The sequence below is a fragment of the Zeus faber genome (assembly GCF_960531495.2).
Source record: "Zeus faber genome assembly, chromosome: 10".
Classification (NCBI taxonomy): Eukaryota; Metazoa; Chordata; class Actinopteri; order Zeiformes; family Zeidae; genus Zeus; species Zeus faber.
Window position 1 is genome coordinate 1,801,518 of NC_137199.1, and position 24,537 is coordinate 1,826,054.

Here is a 24,537-nt window from a genome sequence, read left to right on the forward strand (position 1 = left end):
ATACGCATGTAGGTAAGAACAAATCTGGCTGGTAAGCAATATCTTCAGTTCAGCGGTGATTTTGCATTTTGGGTCTTTCTGCACATAAATTAAGAACATTTCTACGCACATGTTCATAAATTAGGCGTGTACTAAAAATCGACCGTCACACGAATCGTAGCATAAATTTACACAATATCAGGGTCAGAAATGAATGAGGGCTCATAGAGAAGCAGTCAACTGTTATCATATGAGGAAGTCTTTTATATTGTTTACTTCCTTTTCTATTTTATCTTGATTTCATTGTAGTTCATTTATTCTGTATACTCATTCCGCGATTACAGAATAATGACTGTATGCCTATGTCGGCCCAAGCCGAACACTTGCCCTTCAACTTCCATCACAAGTCACCCTCACCGCCCTTCCTCTTGGACAGCCTTGGACTCGGAAATTATCTCACATTTTGAACCCGTTTATTTCTCAGGTTCTGGAGCAGGAGAAGTACTCCCTGCAGATGGTGGTCGAACTGAAGACCAGAATGCTTGACTCTTTGCAGTCGGACTACGACTGTGTTAAGGGCCAGCATAAACGGCAGCTTCAACAACAGGAAGAACTTCAAGTACGAAGTCACCACATGGAACTTAATGATCTAAAAAACAAGGTAAGCTTTTATCTGTCTATACCAGACATGGGCAACCTGCGACTTTAATGTTTCCTTTGGAAGCTTTGAGTTCCGCAAATTTGATTTCCAGGGCTTTCCTCACCCTAACCCATTTGCAACCCGCTTGTGGTTGTTATTGCAGATACCATTCTGTGAACCAGGAGGGTGTTCCCCGAACCTAAGCAACATTTGTTACTTTCCAGTAGTCAGTTTAACTTCCGGGATGAAAGAATGAACCAATGCCAGCTAGGTTACCATGGCACCTAATGGTTTCCTCCTAATCTGGTCTATTTAGTTTGAGGATGCGCAGCTTGGATTGTCAGTGTTCAGTGATCCATTGCAAAACCAATGGTTGTATACATACATACTGCAAATGTAAACATTTTAATTTCTGAGCATGGATATATAAAATGTTTGATATAGGAGCAGAAAAAGTGCCTTGGGACAGATTAGACCCATTTAGATCCAGCACAGCGATAATCTTAAGTATATATGTAACTTACATGTTGCAACCCTTAACTGTGATGCGAATCCATCGGATTACGCTTTTTAGAGAGTGGCAGTTTTTACCATGTTGGAGATTTATTTTTGATTCTCGAACTACCAAGTGTGAGACACATCAAACTTTTACCGAATTGCAGTTAATTCATTTTTTCAAAATGTTCACAATATCCTGCAACTACATATTAAGTCCTAACATCATTTATATGTATATTATTTTGTATTATAGGCGATTATATCACTGGGACAGAACATACCTTGACACTGCTTGAATGCTGCTCTCCTTTTGGTTTTGCTCAAACCCAATAAGGACCCAACCCTCACCTCCAGTTACAGACCCATAAGCCTTATTAATTGCGACCTTAAGATTATAAGTAAACACTAACCAACAGAATTGAAAAAGTAATGCCATTTATAATTCACCCGGACCAAACAGGCTTTGTCAAAGGCAGACACTCATCCAGCAATATGCGCATATCTAAAAAGAAAACTTTAATACTATTATTGAAGAAAGAAGAAGAAGAAGAAAGAAAGAAGAAACAGTCTTTATTCATCACGCAACACACCACACTATAACACATGCTTGCACACACACACACACATGCACATGCTTTGATGGTGGCCGGTGAAATGGATTCTCTGCTTTTGACCCATCCTGGGTTGTCCTTCCTCCGGGGGCACAGCCAGGAGCAGTGGGCAGCATACGTAGACGTGCCCGGGGACCAAATGTTCATTGCTGGTCAGACAATGATGGGTTCATGTTTTTGGTGGGGGTCCTTACTGACGTGAGGTGGGGGAAACCCCATGTGAGCACGGGGAGAACATGCAAACTCCACACAGAAAGGCTCCTATTTGGGAGATAACCCGCAGGAGCACGGTGCCAACAGTGCCCCAGGCAGGAATCGAACCCAGGACCTTCTTGCTGTGAGGCATCAGTGCAATGCACTGCGCCACCGTGCCTCTTTGGATGCCGAAAAAGCATTTGATAGAGTTAATTGGACATATATCTTTTCAACCCTCAGCAAATTTGGCTTTGGAGAGTCCCTCATTCAATGGATCAGAATCCTCTACAACTCTGCATCTGCTTCTGTCATCACCAATGGTTACACTTAACAGCATTTCACGTTTCCCTACCGGCCGTGAATGCGCTCCCCCAGCCTCTCGCATCAACGCGTCAAACCCTGGCCAATCCGTGCCCAAAATCAGGGAGTGCGACAGGCGGGAACTAACCACAGCCTGTACCCTATGTTCTTTTCCCTTGTGACGAATTTTGAGCCAGACCACAGGATACTAGTGAATATACCCATGCACACAAGGAACCTCCCCCTTGTAGCCTTACCAGTACTTGGTAGGCTCCTTTCCGACCGGGGGAGGGATCCAGTGGGATCCAGAATCCTCTACAACTCTCCATCTGCTTCTGTCATCACCAATGGTTACACTTCACAGCATTTCACTCTACAACGCGGCTCAAGACAAGGATGTCCGCTCTCCCCTTTACTATTCGCCATCTTTATTGAACCCCTCGCGGCGGCTATCCGTCAAAACAGTAATATTGTAGGCATACAAACAGGAAACTCTGTTCACAAAATCAGTTTGTATGCAGACGATATCCTGTTGTACATACGGAACCCAATATCATCCCTACCAGAGGTGTTAAATCTTATATCTAAATTCTCAGCTATCTCAGACTATTTAATAAATTGGACTAAAACCAGTCTTAACACTTAGTGGGGGGGACTGTAAAGCTGCAACCCAGAAACTTCACTTAACCATCACAACGGGCAATATTCGATACCTTGGTATTGATATCTCCCCCAATCTATCAGATTTGTTTACCCTTAACTTAACTCCATTGCTCAAATCCATTGAAGAAGACCTCATTCGATGGAACAACCTACCCATCCTTGTAGGAAGGCAGCAGTGAAAATGAATATACTTCCAAAAATAAACTATATATTTTCAATGACCCCAGTGCAACCAACAGTACATTGGTTTAATACTCTAGACTCATAGTCAACAAATTTTATCGGAAATACAAGAAACCGAGAATTAAACTAGCAACACTACAGAAAAACAAAGACTGTGGAGGCCTAGCAGCTCCAAACTTTAGATACTACTATCTAGCAAACCATCTTCAATTTATAATTAAATGGTTACAACCAGAGCAACAATTGGCCCATGGATGGCGAGACATTGAACAATCTGAATGTCAGGAGTTATCATTATCCGATCTCCCATTCCTTACTGAATCTATAAGGAAGCATAATTGCTTTAAAAACCCATTTATCGCAACAACTCTGTCATCCTGGTGGAAATTCCTCAAACTCAGTGGTCACACTCTATCTCCAAACAAATTCACGCCAATCTGGCACAACCCAGATTTCTTGGTTAAAAACAGACCAATAATCTTTAGGTCTTGGAAAAGACAAGGAATTACTCATCTGGAACACATTTTTGAAAACAATTTGCTTATTTCCTTCCCAACCTAAACCCAAAGGTATAATATCGGTGGCCACGGCTTCCTTCAATTCCTTTAATTACAGCAGTCTCTAAAAGTTAAAATCAAATTGAGGAACAACATCCTACAACCACCTGAAATGATTGAACTTCTCACTCATATCAGTCACTTGAAAAATCCCTTTTCCAGAATATACAAACTTTTATTAAAAACAGACAACACCTTATCTTTACCTACAATGAAATTTGAAAGAGACCTTGCTGTTCCCACCGATACCAACCTGTACAAGCTTATTTGCAACAACATTTTTTCTATGACCCACAAATCCAAAATGCAACTCATCCAATATAAGATTTTGCACTGAGCCCATATCATGGAACACAAATTGTTCAAAATGGGTTTTGTGGATGAAGACATAAGCTCTCACTGTTCCCTTGATATCAGAGATGACTACTTTCATGCCTTCTGGCTCTGCCCACCTATCCTAGCATTCTGGACCAACATCACCAAGAAGCTATCAACCCTTCTGGGTCGCAGCATTCCCTTCTCCTCGTCTATATGTCTTCTCGGTGACCTCTCCTCAGTCGACCCACCACTGAAACACCACCAACCAATTTTGATCGCCTTAACAATGGCCAAGAAAACAATATTACTCAATTGGAAAGAGGTTTGCAGTTATTAATAGATTACATCTTAATGAAAAAACTATTGGCAATATCCCAAAACAATGTTGATTCATTTCATGAAATATGGGCTACTTTTATCACTGACATAACTCCATCATTTAATACTTGAGTCTTCCTAAGTCGGTGCAATGTCATTGTGCTTTGGGGCATGTGGGGGTCCTCCTGGTCTGCCGGGGCTCCGCGGTTGGGTTGATGCCTGGGTGGCTCTGGGGACATCCGTGGTGCGTGGACCTGTGTTCTTGGGGGATCCCGGGGCCCCATGGCCCCCTACTGCTGGCGTCCATGTCTTGGTTCCAGGCGTGGTTGTGGGTTATGGGGCTCGGGTTGGGGGGGGGGGGGGTCGCTGGTTTGGGTCTTGGGCCCCGTGGTCGGCGAGTCGGCGCGTCGCTGGGGTCGCCCGCCCGGCAGGCGGGGTGGCCGGGCCTGTGTGTCCTTCTGCGTCCCGTCGTACCGGGGCTGGTTGGGCATTCCGTCTGGTCCTGTCAACCTGAGTCCTGAACCTGGCTGGCTGTGCTAGGCGCGGGGCTCACCATGTGGCCTCCTTCGTGGGGGGCGGTCTCCTGTCATCACACCGGACTGCCGGGGTACCTGCCCTCTGACGCTCTCGGTGTGCAGGGCGCTCGTCGCTGGGGGGTCGGGCTGTAGGTGGGGGTGCCGTCTGCCGCCCTGTGTTCTGTAGTCCGCATGCTTGGCGGCTGGGGGCTTACCAGGGGCCTGATGGGGGCGCAGAGCTGCCAGACATGGCGGACGCTCTGCGCCCTTGGTTGATAGCTGTAGGTTGGCTGCCACCAGGTATGGGAGGTGGGTGCACTGGGGCGCGGTTGGGTCCGGGGGGAGGGGGTCTGCATGGTTGCTCCCCGGCCTGCTGCACCCCTGGATCGATCCGGTCGCGACTCGCCTATCTCTCCCAGTGCCAAAACTCATACTCAGCACATACACCACACAATAGGCAGAGGACTTGTGGGACAGGCGGGGTGCAGGCTATGTGGTTGGGGATGTGGTGGGCAGCTGCCATCTTGCCTGTCATGCTCCTGCCCAAGCATGCTTCTCATCCATCCCAAAGTTTTAACCCCACTCACATTAGCTTAAAACACATACACTGGCACACCAATCCTACTCCGAACAACACTCCATCGGACCAGGGACTGCGGGACAGGAGGGGTGCGAGTGATACAGGTTTGACTTGCCTGAAGGACTCGCACCCCCAACCCTGCAATTTTAACTGCAATTACCAACAGCGCCCATGGCCCGGGTTCTGTGTCACCTGTGCGCCCCTGGGGTGCGGGGTCTCCTCGTGCTCCCTGGGACTGGGTCATGCTCCTCAGTGCTGGGCTAGGGGGTTGCTCCACGGCCCTCTGGCTTCTCTGGGGGCCCGGGGGTCTTCTGTGTCCGCAGGGCAGGGTACCTGGGGCTTTCCTGCAGCCGTAGGGTGTCCCCGGGGCTGTGGAGTTCGGGGGGGCTTCAGGGCCCCTTCCGCTGCTTGGAGGCGCCGTGGCATATTACCGACCTTCTACACCAGTACCAATGGGGATAAGACGTGTACACTCACCGGTGGACATCTTACACACACACACATACACACACACACACACCACCACACCTGCTTCAAGTGCACTCCAGCACCCTCCTGGTTGCATTCCTCTCCTTTCCTCCCTCATTTACTGCCATAATAATGACAGGAAGAGGCCACGTGACCAGTTGTAGTTCCAGTTTTCCTGGATCTAATTCACTGTTTTTCAATACATGTTGTCGTCCAATGTTCGTGTTTTTGTGTAAATGTTGTTTGTTTCTATGTTTATTGGTCTCACCGTGGTGATTCTCCCCCTCTTGGAGTAGTGATCAATTGTTTATAGACCCAAACATGGTAAATAGTTCTCCAAAGAGGGGGGTTGGTGGTGGCTCTCCATAACCAGAAATTGTGCTCTTGTCATTCTACAGGTCATCCACAGGACAGACTTATTGCAGCAGTTGTTGATGATTAAAGAATTAATAAAGAGTTGCATTGCAGGTTGAGAACTTGAACTCCACTTGCAGACTAACTCTGTCCTGAATGCAATGGCATACAAATACTCTTCTTTCTTTTTTTTTTTTTTTTTTTTTTTTAACATACCTTGGCACAAAAAAATGCACATCCGCACAATATGTGTACATGCGGTATACAGTACAGTATTTGCGAGAAAGTTTTTTCTGTTGAACAAAGGACCATGGCTTTCGTAATCTGCAGTTTGAAACCGCAAGTTGGTGTAGGCTATGTTTTAGGTTCATTTAAAATAATAAACTTTTTTTTGAAGGGGACACAATAAAGTGCAATAAATTGAACTTGTGGATCGTTACATTTAGATGAGTTTTAAAGGTTATGGAAGGGTAATTATTGCAACATTATAAAGTACATGTTGATGTGTGTGGCGACTGATTGCCAGGCTGCTTTTCTGACATTTATTAGCAAGCGCAGAATTGCCCTTTTTCAGTAATGATGTGTTTTAAATACTGATCCATCAATAATTCTTGCTCTGTGGATGTAAAAGAAACATCATGTTCCGTATTGATCCTGGAGTACTCTGCATTCCAATTATTGGTTGGTCTATTGGATATACAGAGCATGCACGTAATCTTCAATCTTCATCTTCATCTAATATTTTGTCCCAAAAAAATATAAATATAATAAAATATTAAAATATATTAAAATATATATATAATTTTTTTTTTTTTTTTTTTTTTTTTTTGTGTGTGTAAGCGTCTCTGTTGACACTGATCAATATATATGTTGGCTACATTCAGATAATATGGTTGCAGTCAGAACTGGAAGAGTCCCAACTGAACGAGAAGCAGCTGAAACACAAACTTGGCATCCAGGCGGAGACTCTGGACGACAAGATGGAGGAGCTAAGGGCTCTGACTGACCGAACGCACAATACCCTTTCCTCAGAGATGATGGAAGTGGAGATGAAGACATTAGAGTTGGAAAACGCCAAGGTGACTGGATTGTGAACTGTTGTTTACAATGCAGTACAATGTTGCAATTCAGGTTATCCAAGCTTTGCTTAGTTGAAATGAAATGTCACCCGAATGTTTACCCCTTTCCTGACAGCTTTGCTCGGTCGGTAAATAATCAAGCAACAGCAATCCGTTGAACTCAAAAGAGTGAGGTTGGACTCTTCTGCCTACCTATCTTCTAATCGTGGCTGTAATTTTGATAAAAAAAAACTTGTGCGCATGGCTCGGAGGTACTGAACTTATTATATAAATAATCCATTAAGTAATGTTCTCCTCGACCAGCTTCTTCCTTGACAGATTAATTATAACCATTGTTGGTTACGAATTAGAGTCGCAGCGGTTACCCTTGTTCGGGTGTACACCGATTACTTGTCCACCGCCCCCACTGTTGTTGTTGTGTGTGTGTGTGTGTGTGTGTGTGTGTGTGTGTGTGTGTGTGTGTGTGTGTGTGTGTGTGATTTTCAGTCGACTGAGTTGCATTCACGGTTCATGTCAAGTGCGGGTGGAGGCTCTGTCTCTTTGTACTGAGCAGTAAAAGCAAACTTAACTGGTGTGTGTGTGTGTGTGTGTGTGTGTGTGTGTATATATATATATATAGTCGCAACACAGTCTGCGGAGTCACATTTCACTTATCACAGAGGAGAGAAAGAGGACTATAGAAGACCTTAGATCAGGTCTAGGTTGTGACCTGTCTCCCTCTATCCGTAATTAGCAGTTGTTGCCGTTGTCATGAGTTAATTAACCGGTGGGGAAAATTCCTCACCGTGGCATCCCTATTTTAAATCAACTTGCATTGTAATCATTGAGCACATCTTTTGTTTTTACTTACTAATGTTGGAGAAGTTGGGTGAAGTGTTCCTCGTGTACATTCTCAGGTGGAGTTGGAGAAGTTGCTCCTGGAATCGCAGTGCAGAGAGCAGCAGTTGGAGCTCACAAACGGAAGTCTGCAACGCCAATTCCAGCAAATAATGGGGGAAAGGGAGAGGGAAGCGGTTTCTTGGTTCAATGCGCTAGAGGTAAGCGTAATGCCTTCTAAAACACTATTGATATACCGGTAATAGCTGTGCTTCCTCGCTCTCTCTGCTCTCTGACAGCAAGTTGACACACACACTCCGCTGCAGAGCCCACATAGCCTCGCCTCCTCTCACTCACTCGCTGTCTTCACTAGTCTCATTCGCTCTGGTTTCATATGGTGTTAGCTTATTAAAGATGCCAAGTGCAGAGCCTCCACAACCAGTTTTGGAAGAACAGTCAGGCGGCTGTTTGGAAATACAAAATGTAAACCTAACTTGGAATTGGAGTGGAGTTTTTTTTTCTCCTGCACCATGCATGCGTTCCCGGGGCAATTTTCCTTTGTTTTTCTTTTAAATCTATTTATTTTTGTGTGTTTCCTAACTTATATGAAACTTTTTTTCTGTTGCTTTAATTTAGTTTAAATTTGATGATTTTTGTGTAAATACTTTACTTGTAAATAATAAATCCTGCACTTCTGTAGCAGGGACTATTTCCTGACCAGACTTTAATATGACAGTTTATTTATTTATTTATTTTTATAGTTTATAATTATTTATTTTTCATTCAGACACTTTTTTTTTTTTAAGTTTAGTTTTTGATTACCTGTGGGCATTTATTTAGTTGATACTTTTTTTTATTTTTTAATAAGTGCACTGGAGAGACTTACAACTCTTAAATAAATGTTCATTTAAGTTCAGCAATTTTTTGTCTTATTTGTTATTATTATTAAATTGTTGTATTTTATCAAATACAAAAAAAAAAAAGTATCTGCATTATATATCGGCCACAGTGCTCTCTTAATATCTGCATCAGCCATTGAAAAACCCATATTGGTCGACCGCTACTTTTAAATGCCATAGCCTACCTCAGTCTGTTTCTGACCATGTACATCCCTTTATGACCACAGCTTAGGCTGCGTTTACACCGCAGATCTTATGGCCAGTTCCCATTTATTGCCTGTATCCCATTTGTTTTGAGTGACAGTTTACACCTACTTTCCACGTGACCCATATGCGATTCTGCATGACAGTATAAAAACCTTGCATGCATACTTCATACTTAAGCCTCTGGGCACAGCTCATTCTCCATCTGCCATGAATGCAAGTGAAATAGAAATGATAATTCAAGCTCTTGTTTTCCTAAGCATTTTTAGAGGTACACAAAGTAGAAATCTGGCGGAGCATCTCTATTTCCCTTTACTGTCTCACATAGAGTTACTTATTGTAAGTTGCTTTGGACTAAATAAAATAAAATAAAAGCATCTGCAAAAGTGTCTTAATGTAAGTCAAACTTTACAACAAAAAGTGCGAGCGAGAGCCCTGATTGAAGCCTGGGCATGTGCAATCATCACTGCTACTTCGGTCAGAGGGGTGTGTGGATCCAGGCGGGTCATTCTCATGAAACCACCATAGAACATGTCCCAAATGAATTGATACATATAATAGAGAATGCAAAATTATTACTATATGGGCCACTTAGTTGGTTTTAACTATATTATTTAAGTGTTTTTTCTGTGGTTTTCTTGTCAAAAAATGTAGTAATCGTGACTCATCCGGGCAAAAAGATATTGTTACGGTAGTATCTCATATATTATACTACACAGAGTAGTGATGGAATGTAGTGATGTAGTATACATTTTGCACTGTCACTGTGTTCTGCCACTTTACGCAAATATAAGCTAAGCTAAAGTGCATACATCGTAACACACGGTGAAAGAGAGATACTGTGACAACAGAAAAGAGTGTTGAAGATCCCACTGGAGAAGTGGGCGTCGTCCTCAACACGCCCACTCGCTGGCTGTGAATTGGGTGCTTTCAGGGTTGTGTGTGGTTTTAGGGCCGCTGCTTCCTATTGCCATCCACGTGCCTCTCCCCTACCTTATAGAACGAAACCCCAAATAAAAGCACCATGTGTTGCGGCAGTGCACTCTCTTACTCTCTCTCTCTTCTTATTCAGGGAAATCTGTACGGCCAATTTCCCACCTCAAGACCTCGTTACATTTCAGGGAAAATGTTCGGCTGTGTTGTGAAGAAAGCAGTAACATTGCAGGGACAAGCACATACATACCAAAGACGTTTTCAAGCGTTTTTGGTATGCGAGCGAGCAAACCAATCAAAAGACTTGAATCCGCATCTTGTTTACGGTTGTCTTGCAAATGCTTTCAAATTTGTCTCCACTTCTGGCCAGTTCAGCGTCCAATGCTCTTTTAATGTTCCTTTTAATGTATCGAATGCGTGTTTCTGATTCAAGTAGATCACGAAAAAACATGACTTGTCCCTCAAACTTGTTTAATTTTAAATACATTACAAGAACATTTGCACCGGATAAAAACAACTCCTCAGCCGACGTGTTCTTGAAAATAATAAGAGACGTCTTCCGCCATGTACACGTACATCCAGCATTGCCCCATTTATGGCAGCTGGCATTCATGAGTGTTGCATTACCGCCATCTGTTGGACTGTCCCTTGTCCCATCTCTTCCGGCATTGCCATTGCATGTGTGAAAAGGCGCAAGACGGGAAATATTCTTGAATGTAGCTGCATGTGTGAAAAATGAAAATCACAAGCTGTGCTGGAAGGTGCTCTAGAAAGGTGTACCTGATAAAGTCACAGTGTCGAGTGTATGTGAAAGTGTGATCTAGCCTAAAGCAGCTGGCATTGTTGCTGGAAGACAGATATATCAACTATGTTCCCATTTTATTCAAACATTTTCATTTTATTTTTTACATCACAACTGTTTATTTTAAAATGAAGCACATTTACTAACCACCCTCGCTTGACATTCACCTGGCTAGTGCTTAGATAGAGCTGAACTGAGCAGGTGATGGCAAAGAATTGTCTCTTTCTGTCTGTCTCTGTTCTTCAATAGAAATCCAGAGAGCTAAACCAGGACCTGCAGCTACAGTTAGATCAAGTCCTGCAACAGGCACAGGACCCTAACAGCAAGGGCAATTCACTATTTGCAGAGGTAAGAATCAAACTTGATTCAAATGCTAAACTGAGCTAAGAAGACTGACTGTCCTGCTGTTTGACCTCTGGAGTTCATGTAAAAAGTATGCACTATGTTCCATTTTATTGAGCTAGAAATGTTGTCTTTTAAAAAGTTGTATTTTGGCTAATTGAACACCAGGTGGGCTTTGGGTATGGAAGAGGGATTTTTGAACAACTGCTAACGCTTATAAATCCACAACCAAACATTTGTATTTAGTTGGAGGACAAGCGAGCTGAGATGGAGAGGCAGCTCATCAGTATGAAGGTCCAACACCAGTCTCTGCAGAAACAGCATGTTTTCAGCCAACAGCAGCTGCATCGTATGAAGGTATTTTACATTACGCATGCATCTCAAAGCACACCATACAAAAGGCAAAGACTTTGTATGACCAGCAAATTTTAGCAAATAACTTGTGATGCATTTCAAGAGCCCTATGTTTGTGCTCCTTTTCAGATGCAGATCGCTATGCTGATGCAGCTCCAGGGCACACGAGCGGACCCGGCCCAGCTGGAGAGACTGCAGTCCATGTTGTCGGAGAAGAACGGAGAGATCCAAAACCTTATGTCCAAACTCCAGAGGCTGGAGAAAGTCGAGGTAGCTCTTGTACAGTCACCAGCTGCAAACCCCTCTCATAAACATCCTTTTGATTGCAGTGGTTTAATATTATAAATAATTATATGATATATTATAAAATTATACAGTATATATTTAATATTTGACGTATTTTAACAACATAAAGTGTGTGTGTGTGTGTGTGTGTGTGTGTGTGTGTGTGTGTGTGTGTGTGTGTGTGTGTGTGTGTGTGTGTGTGTGTGTGTGTGTGTGTGTGTGTGTGTGTGTGTAGATGTTGTTTAAGTCTCGGCCGCCTTGCCCAACTCCGGCAGATGGTGCCAACAGCCAAGATGAGACCTACTATATAGACCTGCTCCAAATGAAGCTCAATAACTCAGTGTGAGTTACACCAGCTGTTGAGTTACTACATTATTGCCTTTGCAGTTATTCAAGTAATCAATCACTTTTTTTACTGAGGCCAGGTCATACTATTTTTAGCCTGAACTGTAGGTTCCCCATGTTTATGTTATTTATTTAATTTTCCAATCCAGAGAAAATCACCAGAAAATGTTGTTGTAGGTTGTACAGTGCCCACTAGGTAAAAATAAGAGGTCTGCTTGAATTTGTGTGGTATGCAGTGTCGTACAAGCATTTCAAGCCATTCCATATGTTTGATTTGGGTGAATTTAGTTGCTGAATGCCTCTTTTTTTGTGTGCGTCTTCAGTAAAGACGCAGAGCACCTTGGAGATGAGCTTTCCCTTCAAAGAATGAAGTCTTTGTCCGAGAGTCAAAGAGCTCTAGAGCTGGAGAGGAAGCTGTTCTCATCAGAGCAGTTGCTGAAACAGGTACAGAACAGTTTGGAGTGTGAGGCCTTACCACCGACCTCTTATGACTCTTAAACATAAGTCAGAGGTCTATAACAATTCCAGCTAAATGCACCAACATCCAAGTCCATTACTGCTCTAGCCCCATATGCAACTCCATGTACACTGTTTGGCACATTTAACCAATGATTTGAACTTGGGCATAAAACCATATAGATGTACTGAAGACAGGTGCACACATACAATGAAGTTACTGTCAATTCTAGTGTAGCACGATACGTGGTCTCAGGGTAACATCGTTGATGGGATGAACAATGGCAGTAGCCTGATCTAAAAGAGCACTCATGATGTGAGTTTCCCCTCTCTGTGGTTCTGACTGGGATCGCTCCTACAAGGTTCAGGCGCTTCCTTTTTTGGCATACATCTACAATTAGTGTCAATTAATTTGCGTTTCGATCCGGAACGGAACTGGAGTCCGGACCTTCAGTAGTGTAGCTGTAGACAACAGGCCATACTTGCGCTTCATACAGATTCCTCCCCGACAGCTACTGCTCTCTTTTTTTCTTTCTCTTTCCAAAACAATCACAAAATCTCTGTGCGGTTAGTAATTAAACATTGCTCGGTGATATCATTGCAATAGCACATCATTGCAATCCGTGATTTAAAAAAGAAAGAAAAAGGACAGAGGCTAGGCTACTAGCTAGCCTCCATTATGGCAGCAAAGTGAATGTAGTGACCCCTTCAAATGAAAAACTTTAGCTCAAGCATTCTTATTTCCTCTTTTTCAGATGTTGGCGCTTAAATGGATAGGAATTTGTGTGTATTAATCCATAATTTCATATACAATTTAGAATCGAAAATCAGAAGTTATTGACTTGGTTCCCATATGCAGGACCATAAACGGGTTTTAGACCGTAATCTGTCACCACCGGCTACTGTTCTTTGTACCTTGTGACAAACCAGAAAAATAAAAGAAAGGCATACTTGTTAACTGGCAATGGGAATGAGTCAATTGCCTATTTTTAGTGGGTTTACCCTCGTTGAAAAAACCTTCATATACACAGTAATTTTGGTGTAAAAACCGTATTGTATATGGCTGATTCACTCTCCACGTTCAGACTACACAATATTTGTCGGGATCTGGGCCGTCCCAGACAAATTTCTGAGATCTGGGACAAAATGCTTAAGCGGTCGACAATACCCAGAGTTTTCAAGCATGCAGGAAAAACTCAGGGACAAAGCTTGTGTAGTTTGAAATAGCATCGTGAGCTCGGGGACACAAGGTCATGTACTCTGAAATAGCATCGTGAGCTTGGGGACACAAGGTCATGTACTCTGAAATAGCATCGGGAGCTCAGGCGGGAAAGTAGCAGGGGAGGAGGAGTAAAGAAGCCTATATGAAATGCATGTAATGTATATTAAAATAAATATTAGGTACTTGATTTATAATAATTTACCGCCATTAGTTAATTTTCCATTAGTTATTTATGTTGACTTTGGCATACGATGGCAAAGCCAAAGAAAGCAGAAAGTGGGCCAGTGTGGATTTATGAAATGGAGGAGTGACTTGGTAATGTTGGCAACTTGTGAGTGTCTAATAAGTGTATACAGTGCGTCTGGAAAGTATTCACACCCCTTCACTTTCCCCACATTTTGTTACATAACAGCCTTATTCCAAAATGGATTAAATCCCTTTTTTTCCTCATCAATCTATACACAACCCCATAATGACAAAGCTAAAAAGGTTTTTTAGAAATGTTTGCAAATGTATTAAAAATTTTAAAAACTGAAATATCGCATGTGTATATGTATTCACACACTTTACTCAGTACTTTGTTGAAGCACCTTTGGCAGCGATGACAGCCTCCAGTCTTCTCTGGAATGATGCTACAAGCTTGGCACACCTGTATTTAGGGTATTTCTCCCATTCTTCTCTACAGATCCTCTCAAGCTCTATCAGGTTAGATGGGGAGCATCGCTGCACAGCTATTTTCGAGTATTTCAAGAGATGTTCAATCGGGTTCAAGTCTGGGCTCTGGCTGGGCCACTAAAGGACATTCACAGACTTGTCCTGAAGCCACTCCTTCGTTGTCTTGGCTGTGTGCTTAGGGTCGTTGTCCTGTTGGAAGGTAAACCTTCGCCCCAGTCTGAGGTCCTGAGCGCTCTGGAGCAGGTTTTCATCAAGGATCTCTCCGTACTTTGCTCCGTTCATCTTTCCTTGGATCCTGACTAGTCTCCCAGTTCCTGCCGCAGAAATACATCCCCACAGCATGATGCTGCCACCACTATGCTTCACCGTAGGGATGGTATTAGCCAGGTGACGAGAGGTGCCTGGTTCCCTCCAGACGTGATGCTTGGCATTCAGGCCAAAGAGTTCAATCTTGGTTTCATCAGACCAGAGAATCTTGTTTCTCATGGTCTGAGAGTCCTTTAGGTGCCTTCTGGCAAACTCCAAGCGGGCTGTCATGTGCCTTTTACTGAGTAGAGGCTTCCTTCTGGTGACTCTACCCTAACGGCCTGATTGGTGGAGTGCTGCAGAGATGGTTGTCCTTCTGGAACGTTCTCCCATCTCCACAGAGGAACGCTGGAGCTCTGTCAGAGTGACCATCAGGTTCTTGGTCACCTCCCTGACCAAGGCCATTCTCCCCCGATTGCTCAGTTTGGCTAGGCGGCCAGCTCAAGGTAGAGTGCTGGTGGTTCCAAACTTCTTCCATTTACGAATGATGGAGACCAATGTGCTCTTTGGGGCCTTCAATGCTGCAGAAATCTTTTTGTACCCTTCCTCCGATCTGTGCCTCGATACAATCCTGTCTCGGAGTTCTACAGACAATTCCTTTGACTTCATGGCTTGGTTTCTGTTCTGACATGCACTGTCAACAGTGGGACCTTTTCGAGAGGTGTGGGGCTTTCCAAACCATGTCCAATCAATTGAATTTACTACAGGTGGACTCCAATGAAGTTGTAGAAACATCTCAAGGATGATCAGTGGAAACAGGATGCTCCTAAGCTCAATTGAGTGGGTGTCATATCAAAGGGTGTGAATACATATGTACATGTGATATTTCAGTATTTTATTTTTAATACATTTGCAAAAATTTTGAGAAAACCTTTTTTACTTTGTCATTATGGGGTATTGTGTGTAGATTGATGAGGAAATTTTTTTTTATCCATTTTGGAATAAGGCTGTAAACTAACAAAATGTGGGGAAAGTGAAGGGGTGTGAATACTTTCCGGATGCACTGTATATCAGCGCTGCACAAACAACCAGAGTAGCGAACTGTATCTCATCCATGTTTGTTTTGGTGTGTTGATTGTGGGGTCAATGTATTGCAGCAGTAAATGCCATTGAACAATATTAAATGGCCCAAAGATGGGAAAAAGTACTTTTGGGGTTGCACACAAATTGGACTATTAAAAACATATTAATTGCCTTTCATTGTCCTCTTCACCCCCAATAGGCTCAGAGTGATAAAATTAAACTGCAGCTTCGAGTTGAGGAACTGCAACACAAATATGAACCTAACGGTATCTTGAACCATACATAATCCTAACCTATTCTAAACACAACGGTGTGAATGCAACATATCACAGCTGCTCAATGTCACTCTTTTCTTTAGAGGTTAATAAGAACCACATCCAGAAGAGAAGGAGAGAGAAGCTTCCTGTCGATATGAGTCCTGCTCATGAAGGCACCAAGTGCAAGTCCACTGACTCCTTTGACAAGGAATTGGAACATCTCATGCCAACCAAACTTGAGGCCAATGCACATTTTCTTGCTGAGAACAAACTAGTGGCCATCTTACACAAAGCTGATATGCTGACACAAGGTATTTGCATTAAAGATTAAACAATGTTTGCAAGGATTTTTTGGGGGAGGGGTTCCAAACATTCTAAATATTTGCCCCATTGGGTTAGGTGACTTCTGTTGCTTTTGAAAACTGATTCAAAAATATACTTCTGACAACGGAGAGCGAAATTGAGAAAATGTTTGCTGATAATATGTAATACTATGCAGCTTTGATTTTTTTTAACCCATAGGGAAATACACTACTCACAAAAAGTTAGGGATATTTGGCTTTCGGGTGACATTTATGGAAAATGTAAAAAGGTCACGCTACAGTGATATTATATCATGAAAGTAGGGCATTTAAATAGAAGCATGCAATGGTGATTTCCTCATCTCAAACAATTTAGTGAAACAAAAGCCAACAACAATGGTGGGTATACCACAACAAAAAATGTCAATGTCTCAATAACTTGTCATGTGCCCTTGAGCATCAAGTACAGCTTGACAACCACGTCTCATGCTGTTCACAAGTCGATTTATTGTTTGCTGAGGCATGGAACCCCACTCTTCTTGAAGGGTGGCCCTCAGGTCATTGAGGTTCTGGGGTACAGAGTTACAAGCCTCTACACGGCGACTCAGCTGATTCCATAGGTTTTCTATGGATTCAGGTCTGGAGAAAGTGCGGGCCACTCCATTTGAGGTACCCCCGTCTCCAGCAGCCGTTCCCTAATGATGCGACCTCGATGAGCTGGAGCATTGTCATCCATGAAGATGAACTTAGGCCTGTGTTGTTCATGCAGGGGCACAATGACTGGATTAATGATGTTATTCAGGTAGTATGGGCTTGTCACTGTACCATTCACAAAGTGTAGGGTAGTTCTGTATTGACTAGACACATCTGCTCACACTGTAACACCACCCCCACCAAAGGCTCGTCTGGTGACAACAGTGGCTGATGCATAGCGTCCTCCTTGACGTCTCCAACATCGTTGGCGGCCATCATTTCTGCTCAACGTGAATCGACTTTCATCAGAGAACAGCACTGAGGCCCACTGGTCCCTCATCCAGCGTAAATGCTCCCTGGCCCATGCAAGACTATGATGCCTGTGCCTGGTGGTGTGGTCAGGTACACTTGCAGGTCATCTAGCACGCAGACCACGCTGATGTAAACGGTTTCGAATGGTCTGACGTGACACTTGGGTGCCTCTCACCTCCCTTAAATGTGCCTGGAGTTCAGTGGCATTCATCATCCGGTTCCGCAGGGCACTGTTCACAATGAAGCGGTCATCAGTGTGGGATGTGGCCAAAGGACGTCCACTTCTATGCCTTTCTGTGACTCTTGCAGTCTCTCTGTATCTCTGTTGGAACCTGCTGATGACACTCTGTGACACTCTAAGCTCAGTGGCCACTTCCCTCTGAGAACATCCTGTTTGAAGCCTCGCAATGGCAAGGTTGATCAATTGTTATGTGTCGTCTTGGTCTCATGATGTCAAAATGTGAACAGCATGATGAAGAGGACTGTTTAAATACCAATTCTAATTGAACCAGGAATTGTATTGGTCGATTCATGGATCAAACACCTGTTGTGAATTTTGTCTTTCAGCTCCTTGTTAGAGAACAGCAAGTTGTGCAAAAAGTACTGAAACATTGAACAGTTAGACATGTGCATTCAAAAGTTTAGAGAAGGTCACCTGTAAAGGTTATAGTGCATTTTATCTTCATCCTGAAATTTCACCTGAAAGCCGAATATCCCTAACTTTTTGTGAGTAGTGTATATCCATCAAACCATATTTAGCAACAAGAGAAAAAACTATTATAAGTGAACAAGGCAACAAAAGCTAATATAATCAAATTGAAATTGAACAACACCCTTATTATTATTAGGGGTCCAGCCCACAGGGTTGGATCCGTAATTGTTATTTGTTCAGCAAAATTTCTCTGAATTTTTTTAATTTAAAACTATTTGAAACGTCTTGTCTTGTTGTCTTGTTAGAACCGGTATGTAAAAAACATCTTGTGGTTTAAGTTTCATCCAAATCTATCCACAAATGGAACAGAAATTTGTGAAAAACCGACCAAATTTGACAAATCACAGACATGGTCTAATGCATTCAATGCCAAAATATGTCCAATCTGGAACACAACAATGACATAAGCTATGGAAATGGTTGAGGTGTCATTTAAACCGGTATGTCACTAGCATCTTGCGGTTTAAGTTGAATGCAAATCGATCCACATACGGAGCAGAAATGAAATGAAAACTGACCAAATTTGACCCCGAGTCAGCTGGTCGTGCTTGACTGTACCTTCCTACCTGGTAGATATCTGTGCATTTGTTTGATTGATATTTTATCTCTATGGTCCCAATTACTTGTGATTAATGAAAAACACCAAAAAGTCGATTCCGCTCGAATGTACAAGTAAGTGATGCGTTCAAGATCCAGCGAGGCGTCTGAAAAATAGAAGCCGTGATTTGGAAATTGCTCAAAGAAATACCACAACATTTTTCGTATTTCAAGTGTAACTTATGTAATGTAATTTAAGGAAAACAGTCACCACTAAAATTACTGAGTGATGCAGTGTCCCAGGAACGATCATAATTCTTCAAACGCCGTCCTTCAGGAATATTTAAACGCCAGAAGAGCAACATGCAGACATAAGTTCATGTTGATTGGTCCAGACCTAGGTCCATGATGTTTAACATTTTTAACTTGTGATCCATTTCATAGAAGCCAAAAAAAGGAATACGTACCTAAAAGGAGGTGTCCAGTTTTGTCTTGTTGGGTATGTTAGCTCAGAGGTAAGTTCGGAGGTTATGAGGTTCCCGAATCTGCGCTCTGTGATTATATGTGGGAACGTTTTTGAGAGGACCTCGGGTCTCTCCTACCGCAGATTCTTTCTTTAATCGCTCTCCTTTTGCGGGGATGGGGGCTGGGTTGGGAGACGTGCAAGTTCGAATTCCGATTGCCATTTTAGGAAGACCCGCCATGTCAGCTCGGGGGACCGCCGGTGTTTCCTCCGCACTCTCCCCGGCCAAAGGCAGCACCGGCACTCCTGCTGTACGATTTGCTGTTTGTGTGAAATGGTTGTTTCTCTGCTGTGTACTAACTAACGTAGTTTTAGCGGTGACTTCTTTGGATTGGCAGCATGAGTTACAAAAATGGCGCATAGTTTTTGGGGGGTTTTTTTCACCCGTTTCATGACTTTTTTCAAGGTATTCTGAGATTTTTTATGGTCTTTTCTTTAACACTAGTGTGACAAACCTCTCAGGATGTATGCTCTGTCCACTCCTTTTTTATGACTGGCAATGCGACTGGGTCCAGTCGCACTGAGGGAAACCTGTTGTGATCGAGGGTCTCTGAGTCCGTTGTGTCCACTGTGAGGTTGGGGCGGAGGGACACTTTTTTTTAAACATAGGTTTAAAGTTTTGGAAATAAATTGTGTATAAAGACATGTTTACCTTCAATTAAGTATCTTATTTTTCATGTGTTTTTTTCCAATCACCTTGGACTTACATCTGGACCAATCACCGTGAACTTACGTCACTAAATGTTCCTCTTGTGTCATTTAGTTTAAATGTCCCTCAAGAACTGTTTTAATTATTACAATTGTTCCTTGATCATGCATTGCAGATACAAAAGAAAGGGACTGTTACTCCAAAGGTTCTTAGAACTTCCTGCAGTTCACATTCTGTGATTATAGTTTTTGCGGTTTTGTAAAATGCAGCACAAGTTCGTTTTTGGAGTTTCCTTTAAACCTAGCATTGACTCAAGTTGCCTGTCTATGCGTAGCAAACACTATGCAGTCCACAGGGCACAAGTGGCTGGTTGTGAATGACTTCCGAAAGACAAAACTTAGACTTATATAGCTTCGGATTATGATGTCATAAAGACACTAATCAAATCGCGGTAACATTCTTCGACTTCCGGTAAAATTAGTTATTCACCAATTTCTGCTCCAAATGTACATCTATATTGATCAAACTCGAATAATAACACGTCTGAAACGTCCCGGTTCCATGTCCCTTCAACCATGTCTGCATTCTGCGGTTGTCGTGTTTCAGATACTTTTAGCCTGAAAACGTCAAGAACATTAAAAATAGAAAATCCAAGCAATAACAATAATGGACAAAAAAGGCTGGACCCCTACTAATTGTAAACCTTGTGTTGACGTCATTATTTAAACCCATTTTCCATTTCTACTAGACTCTCGGCATGAACCTTCCCAGGCTACGTGTGTAAGGATCTCTGAAGAGCCTCCAGTTACCATTCCCCACCATTCGCGGTCAGTACACTTACCTTCCAGGTGGCGTCAGTGATGTGGAAACGTGAATGTTAATAAAGTTAACCTGTACATGGTATGACAACAGATGGACCAGTACATGAGAGTAAAAGTCCAGCTTGTCCGGAGTTTCCTCGTGTCCACTTGTTGAAATTGTCTTCCAAAATGTCATTTTAAAATTTGATTACAATGTTGTGAACTACATTTTTAAACACAAAAGAGTGTGTGTGTGTGTGTGTGTGTGTGTGTGTGTGTGTGTGTGTGTGTGTGTGTGTGTGTGTGTGTGTGTGTGTGTGTGTGTGTGTGTGTGTGTGTGTGTGTGTGTGTGTGTGTGTGTGTGTGTGTGTGTGCTCTCCCAGATAGGACATTAATACATAAATAGAAGGAGAGATGGATAGACGGAGAGATGGTGCGTTGTCAGTGTGTGAAAACTAGATTACGTCTCATTGGAATGTTGTCAACTCCCCCTTCTTTAGTTCCCACGTGACTGACCATGAAACAAAAGGGAACGAGAAGGAAGGGGCAAAGAATGAGCAGCAGTACACAAGGCAAAGAAGAGAGAAGGCAGGGGAGGAGGGCAGGAGGAGAAGGAAGCCAGTAGAGGTCATCCACATCAGCGGCAACAACAGCATGGAGAACCAGTGTGCCCAGCAGTAAGACGCATCCAAGCATTCTGCTATTGGTTCTGATCTGCTGGCATTAACATAGTCACATTTCATACCTTTTCGATGAATAATATATCTCAGATATGCGACATATACTCCTGACATGAATCCCAGAAAGTATGGATTGGAAGGGTTGTCCAGAGAACCAACGTGAAACCACATGAAACGTATGTTAAAAAGGGATGCACAGTTGCCTCTTTATTTTTCCATCCATTTTTTTTATTTTTATTTTTTTTTTATATATAAGTTGATTATGAGTTCTGTGTCCTCATCCTTGGCTTTTAGCCGATACAGACTACTGGTGTCTTAAGGCAAGTCGTTTTAACATTTAATCCAGGACGAACTAGTCACTTTTTAAAAGTCACAAGTACTTAAACTTTAGTTTCTATTCCAATAGATATACTATAGTAACAATTTTAGTTTTACTAGTCAAAATGTATTATGTACTATTACATATTTATTAGATATGAGTAACTATTCCAATTATTAGTAACTACTGCAATGTTACCAGTTACAATTTGGACAATTTTGTCATTGAATTATATTCAGCTCCGTGTTTCAGATATAAAATATTTGCCTCAGACTAGTATTTATTCAGATTGTTACAAGTATCTATTTCAATTTTACTACTTACAATTAATTGAGTACTAGTATTAATTTGGGACTAGTGTACTTTCCTGTTGTCCCTAGTAACATTTTTATTTTTACTAGCAACATTTTAAAATAAAGTGTCAACGAGCTGTTTTGACTACTACTTTGACTACTACTACACTGTTACTGGTTAAACAAAAAAAGTTACTGTGAACAACAGAAACGGCACCAGTTACTAGTGAATAATTACAATTACTTAATTAATAGTCACTAGTAAAATTGGAGTGGATGCTAGTAACAATCAAAATAGATACTAATCAGAGGCAAATACTTAATATCTTAAACACGGAGCCCCATAGGATTCAATGACAAAATTGTCCAAATTTTTACTAGAAATATCATAATAATTACTAGTAACAATTTGAATAGTTACTGGTATCTAATGAATAAGTACTAGTACCTAATACATTTTGACGAGTAAAACTAAAATAGTTATAGTAACTGTTGCACTAGCAACTACTAACTAGAATATAATACTAGGCAGTACTAGGCACTGTGAAGTGAAGTGACTACTTCATTCTATTTAATGTTAGAAAGCCTTGCCATTGGTGTTACATTAACAGTCAAATACAAGTGTATAATACAAAACATTAATAAAATGGTTATTTCTTGAAACCCTTGGTGTTAATAAATTTCAGTAATATTTATTCATCGCTTTGTGTGAGCAAAATCTTTATACTAAATGAACCTTGCTGATTTCCAAAGAAATAAGATGACACCTTTGTATTTTCATTATACTGCTTGTTTTTCTGCATTCATATGTGATACTGTGTATGATTATATTGTGCAGTGTTTTCATTTGTCATCTGTTAAGCTCATATGGTGATTCTTTATTTGCCATGTACTGTTTATCTACAATATTAGAAGAATCCTTACTGATCACGCCACACTACAACATATGCATAGGATGGTGGCTGGTGAAATGTGGCCTCTGCATTTGACCCATCCTGGCTTGTCCTTCCTCTGAGGGAGGCAGGCAGGAGCAGTGGGCAGCATTCAATGACCTGGCTCCATATGTTCATCGCAGGTCAGACGATGAGTGCATGTTTTAGGTGGGGGTCCTTTCCGAGAACATGCAAACTCCACAAAGAAAAGCCCATTATTGAGAGATAACCCACCGGATCACAGTGCCAACAGCACCCCAGGCGGGAATCGAACCCAGAACCGTTTTGCTGTGCCACCGTGCCACCCTGCCACTTACTATATAAACTAACTTACTAACACTAACTATATTACTATATTAACATATTGTTAATATTAAAAAAAAAAATGAAGTTGCTGCATCCAAATTGGCATACTATTCAGCAGGGACGGACATGAAACCACCAACCACTTGCATTATGGATGAATACTCTAGGCTAACACTAAAAGCTGTGCTTGAAGTGGGCCAGTTCTCACCGATACACATTACTGGCACTTCTACATTTTACCCTTTGGCCTACCGAGACTTTTTTCTTGCGCACTGTACATCTCACAAGCTGTCGGGACTCTGTTCTGTCCTCTCAAGTGGACATATTGTAAAATATATCATTTTATTGAGTCGGAGCGCACCTTTCGCCCTCCATCTTAGTGACTCAACAAACAAATTGTTTAAAAGAAAGAAATAAATACCAACAGTCCGTGAAATAACTGCAGACGATGGAAATGTAAGTATTTTTTTTTAATTCGGCTTTGTAGGGGGACAAAAAAAAAGTATGCGGTACATTGACTGTAGTAAGCGATCCACTGCATTTTTCCAAACAAAACCAATTAAAAAAGTAGTGTTTTTATTGTAGATTTATTTTATTTTCCGATATTTACATGAAACTAAAATTCCCCGCGCTAGGGTCACAGTGTGGCGGTGCAGTGTCTGTCTCCCACAAGTTTGGAGCAAAATACTTTTTTACAGTTTTATGTTGTTCGTTTCAGTTGCTGTCCTTACTGTTTTGTTCCTAAGCACACTGGCACCATGACCTAAGCACACTGGCACCATGACCTAAGCACACTGGCACCATGACCTAAGCACACTGGCACCATGACACGCCGCTTTTCTAACTTGTTCGTCTACGTGACACCAGCAAAAGAAAACAGAATTTCTCCTGCCAATGGGAAAGGTGTCAATCGCCTATTTTAGCGGGTTTACTCGGGAAACCTGTTAATTTTGGTTTAAAAACGGTATGAGTGGTGTTTTCAGCAAAAACGTTCACAAGAGACCTATATTTAACTTGTGTAAAAGGGAGCATAATAGGGCACTTTCTATTTATTTTTTTATTTTGATGTTAAAGTTTTACGCACAAGAGGGAAGATTTTGAGTCCACTCTCGACTTGTTTTCCTTTTAGAAGTAAAGTGTTTCATAAACACAGCATGTGTTAAAAATAAGCATTAGTTCCCGCTACACAGAGTTAATAAAAGGTAACCCCGTGTTTTATTATTTTATTTTATTGTTGTATCTCATTTATATTTTTATTTTTATGTAACCCGCTTTTAATTAAAATTCACTGGAAAATTAAAA

The 24,537-nt window shown here is 41.9% G+C and overlaps 1 protein-coding gene across 1 annotated transcript in view; it reads left to right on the top strand.

Moving 5' to 3' along the window:
• Positions 1 to 22,698, top strand: part of spdl1 (spindle apparatus coiled-coil protein 1) — a 31,206-nt gene extending 8,508 nt beyond the window's left edge. Inside the window, exons 3-14 of the mRNA XM_080008695.1 lie at positions 464 to 640; positions 7,064 to 7,258; positions 8,155 to 8,295; positions 11,162 to 11,260; positions 11,501 to 11,611; positions 11,738 to 11,878; positions 12,129 to 12,235; positions 12,562 to 12,682; positions 16,120 to 16,186; positions 16,279 to 16,488; positions 20,654 to 20,732; positions 21,206 to 22,698. Coding sequence (XP_079864821.1) covers positions 464 to 640; positions 7,064 to 7,258; positions 8,155 to 8,295; positions 11,162 to 11,260; positions 11,501 to 11,611; positions 11,738 to 11,878; positions 12,129 to 12,235; positions 12,562 to 12,682; positions 16,120 to 16,186; positions 16,279 to 16,488; positions 20,654 to 20,732; positions 21,206 to 21,386 — 1,629 coding nt within the window. The 3' untranslated portion in view covers positions 21,387 to 22,698. The remainder of the gene's footprint in view (positions 1 to 463; positions 641 to 7,063; positions 7,259 to 8,154; positions 8,296 to 11,161; positions 11,261 to 11,500; positions 11,612 to 11,737; positions 11,879 to 12,128; positions 12,236 to 12,561; positions 12,683 to 16,119; positions 16,187 to 16,278; positions 16,489 to 20,653; positions 20,733 to 21,205) is intronic.
• Positions 22,699 to 24,537: the final 1,839 nt, after the last annotated feature.